Source organism: Sceloporus undulatus, chromosome 3 (assembly GCF_019175285.1).
Source record: "Sceloporus undulatus isolate JIND9_A2432 ecotype Alabama chromosome 3, SceUnd_v1.1, whole genome shotgun sequence".
In the NCBI taxonomy this organism is placed as follows: domain Eukaryota; kingdom Metazoa; phylum Chordata; class Lepidosauria; order Squamata; family Phrynosomatidae; genus Sceloporus; species Sceloporus undulatus.
The window spans coordinates 86,101,684-86,112,648 of record NC_056524.1 but is presented as its reverse complement, the minus strand read 5'-3'; the positions used below and the strand labels follow the sequence as shown (position 1 = coordinate 86,112,648).

Sequence of the window (10,965 nt, the reverse complement as noted above, 5' to 3'; positions counted from 1 at the left end):
TAAATTCTAAAGCACCAGAGTTGTTCTCTCTGCAGGGCTCTCAGACTACATACACACTGCAGAAATAACCCAGTCTGACAGTACTTTAACTGTCCTGGATCAATGCTATGGAATTCTGGGAAATGTAGTTTGTTGTGGCTCCAGAGCAGAGCTCTGCTTGTTCAGTGCCAGGAGCTGATTTGCCTGTGTAGTTTGGCTGTTAATTTCACAAACCGCTCAGAATCCCAGTGATTGGGTGGTATATAAATAAATCCTATTATTATTATTATTATTAAATAAGGGGGTTAGAGCAGTGGTTTCCCAAACTGTGTCCTTTAAGAGATTTTGGACTTCAACTCCCAGAAGCCTCACACATGTTACCCAATAGTCTGAGATTCTGGGAGCTGAAGTCCAAAATTACTTCAAGAGCACAGTTTGGGGATCACTGGGTTAGAGAGAGGGGGAGTAGATAGAGAGGGTTTGGAGGGGAGTTTAGATGGAGAGAAGGAGGTAGATAGAAGGGGGTTAGAGAGGGCTCAGTTAAAGTGGGGTAACAGGGGGAGAGGGAGTCAGAGAGAGGGTTAGAGAGGAGAGGGGGGTGTGTTTGGGGGGCCTTGGGGAGGGGGCTTCCAATGTCCGATGGGGGCGATCCTGGGGGGAGCCTGGGGCCCAGGAGGGGCCTGGAAGGTGCCCTCTTGCCTCTCCCGGGTGCCAGCCCCTTCCTCCTCTTCTGAGTCTAAATGCCGAGGCTCTTCCTCCTCTTCCTCTCCGACGGATGGGTCCCTGAGGCACCCCTCCCCTTTAGTGAGGCAGCTCTCCTGGCGCTTCAGAGCCCCTTCCTTGCAAGAGCAGGAGGAGGAGGAGAAGGGCTGGGGGGCAGGGGGTCCAGGAAAGGGCCCTTTTCTTCCCCAGGCCGGGCTGTCCCAGAGGCCAGGGCCCTTTCCTCCCCTCTCCCAGCGGCCTGCCTGGATGGGCGGGGGCCACTGCTGCTGCCGACCTGCCTGGCCCTGCTCCTCCTCCTCGCGCCTTGTTGCCCTCCCTGACTAAGCCTGCTCCTTGGGAGGGCTGGCCAATAGGGGCAAGGCAGAGCAGCAGAGCCCTCGTCTGCCAGCTCCAGCCCATCACAATATAGGGATGCAGCAGGGCCAGGAGCCGGGCAGCCACCCAAGGGCGTGACGTGACCGGGAACGCCCCTAGAAATCGGGGGAGTCACGCCTCCCACCGGGTTATGGCAAGCCTAACTGCTAGGATTCAATGCTAGGGATTTCTGGGAATTGTAGTTTTGTAAGACATTTAGCCTTCCCTGTCAGAGAGCTCTGGTGCCACAAGAAACTACAATTCCCAGGATTCCCCAGCCCTGAGACAGGGCAGTTAAAGTAGTCTCAACCATAGAATCACAGAATCACAAAGTTGGAAGAGATCTCAAGGGCCATCAAGTCCAATTGCTTGGATTATTTCTGCAGTGTGTTTTGGCCCAAAGTCAAAAACACTAATGAATTTTTTTTTAAAAACTGTCTCATGTGAATACTTCATTTAAATATACTGTGTGATCTATTTAAATAGCATGGCTTGTTTCTTCTGGCCGATGTCAGGATAGCTTTATGATACACAGCTAAAAATAATCCAGGAGATGTATAAGATTACAATATGAAACATTCTAATTGAAATAAATCCTTCTGTAATTTTATATGGAAGAAAATGGTCATCCATTTATCTGTGCTAATGCAGAATTTAATAACTGGCATGAGGTATCTACCTACACAACAATTGTGAGTGTGTGGACAAAGGGGCTGTATAGACCTCTCCTTTTAGCAATGGATCAGGGCTGTGGCAACTACATGCTGTGGCCCCGAACTCACTTTTCTGTGGTGCAAAAAGGAACCACAAAAAGTGGCTCCTTTTTGCGCCCTGAAAAGGGCACCATAGCTGCTGGCACTGCAGCTTTTCAACACTGCATCATGTAGATGCAGAGCCAGAAGAGAACCATGACACTGTGCAGTGCAGCTTGCAACATCACACCAGCCTGGGGGAAGAGTCGGGGTGTGCATTGTGCAGACACCCCACCCCAACTCTGCCCCCCAGGCCAGCATTAGTGGCCGGTCTTCTTCTTCTAAGTCTTCTTCCTATTATTGAAAGGACGACTAACCAACTATAAAGAGACTTCTATCTGGATACAGCAGAGATGTTTGCCTTAACACTGGCTTAACTACTACCTACTGTAAATGGCATCTTAGAGCTTCAATATTCTTTAGAGTACTGTATTGTTTAATTGAGAACCAGCATGGTGTAATGGTTTGAGCACTGGACTACAGCTCTGGAGACCAGGATTCAAATTTTCACTTGGTCATGGATGTCATACTCTCTCCACCCTAGAGCAATGGCAAACACACTCTGTGCAAATCTTACCAAGAAAGAGTTACCCTAAAGTTATCAAGAAAGAGTTACCCTAAATTGGAAATGACTTGAAGGCAGACAGCAATTTTGAAAGTATTGTTTTGATGCAAGGTTTGTTACATCTCACCTTTTTATTTTAGTGACAGCTCTATATTGCAAGTTTAAAATTTATTTTAATTAAAATAGTAACACCCAACCTTTCCACCAATGGTCTCTAAAACAGATTAGATATAAGACTATCATAATACAAAGTACCACAGTTAGACTGAGCAATAAGGAACGGGTTAGAGCCACAAACAATTCCACAAATAAATGGCATCAACAATCCTGAGAACAGTATAATTTCCACCTAGTTTCTACAGAACAACAGTGTGGACAGAAATTGAATATGCTTGAGGATTGCCCTCCATAGCTAGGGCAACACAACAAAAAAGCTATATCCTCAGTGGCATCTATTTAACTTGTAAAAGTGGGGGCATCCCCACCAGGATCTCAGCTGATGATGTTGGTGTATGTGAAGGTTTATATAGGAGAAGATGGGTCTATTATAGCTTATAAATGGGGGGAAATACATACAGGAGTAGATATTGTATTTTCCATACCAAGACAATTAGGATTACCTTGTTTCACACTTCTGTAAAAGCCCAAAGAAAGGAGTTATTGAAAATTCAAGAAATTACTTTTGAATGGTGCAATGAGAATTTGTATAGTTACACAAACACATGAACACACATACAAACAGCAGTATATGTATATGTATATAAGAAAACTAATGAAGTACTGAGCCTGCTGTTATATTAATCTTATTCAAATGGTATTTGAAGTTAATTTATAATATATATTGGACCTTTTACGGGTATGACTCATATCAAAGCAGTTATGCAATCAAAATTATACCTTATTTAAGGAAGAAGTAGAAAGCGAAATAGTAGTTAATCAAACATGCAAGCAAATATACTGTATCTCTGCCAATGCATTTAATTACATTCCTCTCTAGCTGAGGCAATCTTGTTAGAAAGGCACATATCCACACCCTGAGTACGAATACAATAAACCAAGACAGGCGGCTTGATTGGCTTCACTAGCTTTAGTGAAAAAGACTAATTTCATTTATATTAACTTAGAAGATAACTTGTTTTTCCTGAAAAGCACAGAACATCTTCACAGAAAATAGGTATCTTATTGCTATGGCTGCATACAAAACATCCTTCTGAGCAAACAAATTCAACATGCATCAAGATCAGTCCCCCCTCCCCAATTTTCCTTCAAAGGCTTCTGCAATAATTGCATAGGCAAGAAAAATGGGTGCATGGAGGACAAGCATATTCACAAATGTCCTGACACAGCTTGTCACCAGCATGAAAGGGTTACCTTGTACACAGAATATTAAACCCAGCAAGTTATGCCACCAAGGAATAAGATGCTTCACATACACATTAGATGAAACTGATGTTCCCTACCCTGAGCTATGAGAAAGAGGAGAGGGAGTTAAGTTACTTTGCGTTTGCTTTAGGGAACATCTACACAGACAACCGCCCCTGCTTTGCTTTCCTCCAGTCCTAAGACAAATTACACATTACTTTCCTCCTAGGTCAGAGGTGGCCAAAGTGTGCCCCCTTGTGGCCATTTTTGTGGCCCCCAAGGTGTAAAAAAATCCCCCAAAATGGCATCTGGGAGTGTGGGGGATGTTTCCACTACATTTTTTGCAAATATATTTTTTAAATTTATTAATTATTTTTATTTAAAATATTTTATTTCATGCCCAACAAACCAAATTGGAGGGGATTTAAAGCTAGTCCTAATCCCCTTTTCTAATGTACAGAGAAGGTAGTTAAGGTATTACAAAAATTATTTTTTGTTGTTGTGTACTGTGATAATACCACCAATTACTGTTACAATTCACATATATCATTGATATAAGATGTGTAGAAAGAGATCATACGGAGAAATGTAGAAAAGATCATGTGGAGACTGCCAATTGGGGATTATTGTACCATTTCACTGTCTTCTTCAGTCCCAATTTTCCAACAGATCTTAATGCAAACAACAATAAACCTCTTCCTTCTCAATGCTATTCTTTCTTCACATCTTTTAAATCCTCAAGTATTTTAACCTTTTCACCGATGCATATTTTCTGAATTTTAACCTGTACTCTCTAAATTCTATGATTGCTTTTTATATACTGCTGGAGCTCTAATGAGGTGGTTGGGGCATTAATACATTCCCTGTATTAATTATTTGTTTATCTTTTTTATATAGTTCTTCTGTGTATTGCTTCCATCGTCTTTTTATTTCATCTTGTTTTCATAGTATGTTCCTCTTCTGATCATACAGAATCCTTGCCCTTGGTTTGAACTTCAGTTTGAGTTCTCAGATCTTGTGAAAGAGGTCTCTTGTTCTTCCTTTGTTGTTGTTTTCTTCTATTTCTCTGCACTGGTTATTATACAGTGGGCCCTCGGTATCCGTGGGGGATCTGTTCCAGACCCCCTTGAGGATACCAAAATCCACGGATGCTCAAGTCCCATAGTACTTTTGTTTATTTGGAGTTGTCCTCATCATAGGGTTTTCTTGGTGAGAGAGTCTCGCAGGGAGGTTTACCTGTGCCTTCCTGTGTTAGCTGTGGATTCAACTGCTGTTCTCACTGTGAGATCTTGCATTAGTGTCACCTGCCACTATTGATGCTGCCCAGTAGCTGTTTATTACATTACTCCTTGTCCCTCCAGTTATTATTCTCTAGATGCCCCCCTTCAAAGCCTGTCCAGTTCACTCCAGTCCGTCCCACCTTGTGTTTTCCATTCTTGAGTCTACCTCCTATCATTCATTTAAATGTAAATTTACATTTATATAAACTGCAATTATTCAATGGGTCTACCCTAGCAGCTGTAGAACTGTTGAGGAAAGAGGCCACTTCTCCCAGGTGAGCTAAGACCCAACCATGGATCAACCACCCTAGAATGACCTGATATAATCCACTGCCAAGGATAAGGTAATTCATGGTAAGTTGCTTTCACATATAGGACTAGTTGACTTGCACAAATTAATGAAGCCAAGAACTACAGCAAAACACAAATATGTAATAATTAATAGTTTGTGTGGAGGAAAATTTGGCAAGTATTGACTACAAGCAAAGCTCAAGATTCTTCTCAGATGAAATGGTCTTGCAAGCCAATGGCAGAATTCCAAGATCATCTTAAAACCTAGATGTTGTGGTGGTGAATTTCCAAAACTATCCCTTTTAAATACTAACCTGCAATCCTAACAAATGCAAAATGGTAATTTTCTGTTACCATCTCTATAAATCTTAATAAAAAATGTAATAGGGAAGGAGAAGTTGTACATAATTTGAAAAAGAAAAAGACATGACAATCCGATGTTACTGGTTTGCTTTCAGTGATGAAAAAAGAGGATCATGTGCCGTCATTAGTAGTGTCACAGAACACGAATCTGATTTTTTTAAATCTAATTTAATCAGACTTTGTTTTCCACATTAATGTAACAAAAGATTATTATATTGGCAGTATAATGTTTATATCTTCTGTTTTGCTTTTAAATTTTCTTTGAGCCTATAGGATTCCCTTACTTCACTACACGAAGAAACATCACAAAAGAAAAAAATCATTACTTCATCCATTCAGAGTCTAAATATAATTTTCTGTAGTTTGAGGATGGGTTTTCATCTCTTTATATCTGTTCTTCTGCCATATTCCCAGCACTATCTGTTTCCATGCTATTTTTAAAATCAAAATAACTGTCCTTTCTGCATGTGTTTATCAGTGTTTCATTACATTTACATTATCCAGTATTTCAGAAAGCAGTGAGGTTTAAGGGATATGCATGATTTAATGGGTAAGTAAGTGAAAAATGTATAAGAAATCAGTGATATTTTTTGTTATATTTTGTAAATGAAATAGCAGCACTTCTTTCAACTATACATTATTTAATAGACATTTTGCAGTGAAAATCCAACCAGTAGGGAAATCTTGCTTCAGCAAAATCTATGCAGACCGGTTATCTGGAAGCACTTCTGAGGCTGTGGTGAGAATGGCAATTATACCTAGCTTGGTAATTTTTCCAAGATCTCATGGTAGGAGAAAGGCAAGATACAAATTAAATAAATCAATTTTAGAAATGCTCCGGAAAATCTCCAAAATAGGTAAAATCCAATTGGATCCAACTGGTAGTATCTATTCCATCAATGGGAATTTTACATTTAGTGTTGATGTATCATTCAGCAATGATTCAATGGGTTTACGTCAGTTGGCACTAGCAACTATTCTAATTGGATTTAGTCCTTTGCTATCATCTTCTAATGCATTTGGCTGTTACTAAACTGCCCCAGTTCACGAGTAAGAACCACATAAAACAAGACTATAATTGCTAAGATTAGAACATATACTGAGCTTTTAAAAAAAGACGCTAAATAATCCACTTTTCCATCCACTTTTTGCTCCAACTCTATCTCCAGCATTCAGACATTAACAGATTACTCCTGAGGACAATACTTCCTGACAATAAAATAATTTAAAAAAACCCCACACAACACCTCCCCCCCACCAAAACCCAAAAACTTTGATGCCCAACGAGTTAATCAAACATTCCAACTCTACGATTCTATGATTCTATGATCTCCCATTTAGACATATGACATTACCTTACATAAGTACAAACAATTGGTCTGCCTAGTTCACTGTCTACTTCAGTAATAGGCAAAGTGTAGCTCAGGAATCCCAAAGGTTGTTTTTGTAGCTCTAAACTTTTCCAGAGTTGTTGGACCACCCTTTGTTGGCCCAAAATGGGTGGAATGCCTCTCTTGGAAGCCCTTCATTTCTGCAATTTTGGCAGTCCCTATGGCCTCCAGAAGGACCCATGGACAGAAGAGTGCCCCCCAGACCCATTACAGTTGCCCACAGCTAGTCTACTCCATTGGCACACTGTCTACCCCAACTAGCAGCAGCTGTAAAAGGTTTCAAGCACTGCAATCAAAGAACCTTTAAAATGGAAACAAGGAATTGAACATTAGCTTTTCTGCATGCAAAGCGCACATATTATTCTGCTTTATAGGCCCTTCAAAGATGTGAGCCTGTAACAGCAACCTGGTAAGCGGTGAAATTAAATATCCAACAGAGCTCCATACATCTTTGGGTATTTTCCAACATTGCACATACAAACATACACATGCTGAAAGTAAATAGCATACGTTCTCAGTACATATGTGCTGTGGAACTGGAAGCAAACTGGACTTATTTCAGCTCACAGACAAATATACAGAGTAGCCAAGACTCAGAGCAATGGGTGGACATTACTTCAATAGCAGATGATATTTCATAGAACCAAGGAGCAGCTTCAGCTTAGCATTCCCTCTTTTTCTTTTAATTAACTCACTGTTATATCGTCTGTAGCTGTCAATCTTTGTTGGTGCCACCTTATACAGAATTGCCCCTTCAAAGGCAGACTTTCCTGACAGCAGAATGAAAGAAAAGGAAAGCAAAACAAAAAGGGGGAACAGGAGGATCGAATAACAATAAAAGAAAGGAGAGGAATATTTTTAATTTTTGCTCTGCATTGAAAGCTTCGTTAGCAAAATATTTCCAGAAGACTCAACCTAGGCATTTCACACAGGAAAGTAAACATTTTACCAAGGATTATGTCATAAAATGAATGGTTATCACATCATTTCTAATTATATGTAACAGACAGGTAAGCAAAATTACAACTATAGATGTATGACTAAAAAGCCAAATATAGATGGAGGTCTACACTTTTCTTCTCAGTATTTGATACTCAACACATTGCTATTGTGCCCAATTCTGCCTCCCACTCACCCCACACAAATACAACACTGGAAAAGATTTGGGAGGATATAAGAAGAAGGGTGCAAAAGAAGGAAGACAAAGTTCTATTGTACAGATGGATGTCCATTTACACAAGGCTGGATTCCTCCACTCCCCATGCCTAGTCTTCTGTATATTTTCTCTCAAATTTTTATTCTGCTATACAGAATACTTATTACCTCTTTATATATTTCTATTTCTTTTTATTCTTCAAGCCACCTTGACTCACGCAATTGGGGGGGGGGGAGTGGTATATATATAAAATGACTAACTGAACACATTTTAACTAAATTACTTTCAGTCATTCATAAGTATAATGATTATTTCATTTATTAATTATTTGGTTGGTCAATAAAGGCATAACTGTTTTCTGGACTTTGCATGTTACTGTACTTTGCTACATGGCCAGTGAGGCTATCCCTGGATACGTTTTTTGAAAATTCAACAGTGTGTCTAAAAAAAATAGCTTGTTGACAAGTTCAAATGTTGTTCAAAACTGATGCACCAATAGTAAAATATTAAATTTATGTTTTCTTTAGTGAAGAACTATTTATTTAAATAGATAGTAATATTGTACCTGAAAAAAGTCTTCTAAAAGCAAGTCCAGGAAATGAAATATCTTAACTTTTTTACCTGGCACAAGAGACACACTTTTCCCCTGTAAGTGCTGTTTTCACTGTTTCTAGGTAGTCTACACACTATTGTAGGATGTTAAGGGATACTCAGAAGTGAAGTCTGAGTGGTAGAGTTGGGATGTTGGATACTTTGAGTCAAGCATTCAGTGAATTCTTTAGATATACATGGTTCTTCAGAAGCTATGCAATCTTGGTAAGTATTTGTATGTATATTTGAAGAGACTAGGTATATATTCATGACAATTTCCCTGGCTAAACATCAAAAGTCATCAGAGCTAGTATAGGGTAATGGCTAAAGGGCTGTGCTATGGTTCAGAAAATCCTGGTTAAAATCTCATCTTTGCTATGAATGTACTTGAAGTTGTAGACAAACTACATCCCTGCTTCATTCCTACCTCTTGCTTTATAGGGCTATTGTAAGGATCACTGTTAAACTGTATAAGTGTCTATTATTTTAATAAAGTTCCTTGAAGATGACAGAAAAAGTGTGAGACAGCTGGATCTTGACAATATTTTCACTATGGATACATTTTATTATACAAACAGGCATGGGAACAGCATGATAAACCTAAACACAACAGAAAGAAAGTAGCACAATTTATCTGCCTGCCAGTGTGCTAAAGATAACATGAATGTTGCCAGATGAAGCTAGAACTACATGTTTACAGCATCTGTAGTCTTTACCTTCCCATCTGCAATATCTATTATAATTTACCCATGTCATGATGTAATGGATCAAACCATGACAGATTATAGACTAGGATTATAAAGCATAATGTCAGGATGTCAGTGCATAGGTAAGATGCATTAGTCATTATGATGGGAGAAGTGGAACAAGACAAGTGGCTGTTTTTCCAGAAGTCACACATGCATATTGTACCATTTTTGCTGTAGTAAAGCCTCTGAGGAGATTAAAAAAAACCTTTGCATTTTTAGATGCTAAAGTAGTTTCACTGATGTCTCTCTTGTAACAGCATTACAAAGGATAATCAACACTATAAATCATAGTGCAATTATATAAACACACATTTGTCTAAAAAAAAAAGCCCTAGGAGTAAACAAAAACTGGCTTTTGTTTTCTTCAAACAAAAAAGGGCTACAGCTGTCACCCGTCTCTCTCTCAAACAAGAAAAGAAAAAAAGGAAGGAAGAATGGGAGGCCTGTCTATTTCTTTTCTGAACTAAGATGAAACATTTAACCTCTATGATCAGAGTGAAAGTGTATTACCTTGGAAGCACCACACTTCTATAGGGATCTACGCTTCATTCAGTGTTACCATGTGTTAAAAGAAGAGCTGTCTTATAAGCATGTAACTCCTTTAAAATTTATGTGGAATATAAATGACATCTACAGTGGGCCCTCCACACTCTTCTGCTGGGGTTAGGGGAACAAGACTTCTGTGAAAGTGGAAAAACCGCAAATAAAGAAACCAAAACATTATATATTTATCTGAGAGAACACTTCTTTAGCACTCTCTAGGCCCTCCAGTGCATCTTTATGGTCAACATAAATTAACATAAATCCAGAATACTTAAGAGATCGCCTACTTCCATACTGTCCGTCCCGCACTCTAAGGTCCTCGGGGAAGAATCTACTTCAGCCAATAAAATCTAGGCTAAGTTCAGTCACCCAGAGGGCCTTTTCCATCGCAGCTCCGAAGCTATAGAATGACCTGCCGAAGGAGATCCGTGACATTTCTACTCTTACAGCCTTTAAGAAGGCTCTTAAGACGGATCTCTTCTGGCAGGCCTTCCCTACCTAGTTCTACTCCCCATCTACTGTGACTTATGTCACTCTGTCCACCAATTCTTCTCTTAAATTTAATGAGAAGAATTAAATTAAAATTAATTAAAATAAAATCCTTGCCTCAAGAAGAAGAGCCCTCCCTCCATGACAACATCATCAGACCTGAGAGGGAGTGAAAAAGAGAGGCCCAACTTCCATCAGGCCTAACTGTGAATGTACTCACTTTGCTCTCTTTAATTTTATTGTATTTTATTTATTTATTATATTTTATTTTCTTTATTTTTACTGTTGTAACCCGCCTGGATTCCTTGTGATTGGGCGGGCTATAAATAAATTATTATTATTATTATTATTATTATTATTATTATTATTATTATTAT

General features: G+C 39.2%; 1 protein-coding gene and 1 long non-coding RNA gene across 3 annotated transcripts in view; one reads left to right on the top strand and one right to left on the bottom strand.

Moving 5' to 3' along the window:
* The window catches only part of SH3KBP1 (SH3 domain containing kinase binding protein 1), a 260,100-nt gene that overhangs the window by 134,711 nt on the left and 114,424 nt on the right, over positions 1–10,965 (bottom strand). Inside the window, 1 exon segment of the mRNA XM_042458735.1 lies at positions 7,756–7,830. Coding sequence (XP_042314669.1) covers positions 7,756–7,830 — 75 coding nt within the window.
* The window catches only part of LOC121926099, a 135,328-nt gene that overhangs the window by 85,597 nt on the left and 38,766 nt on the right, over positions 1–10,965 (top strand). The gene's annotated exons all lie outside the window — the stretch shown is intronic.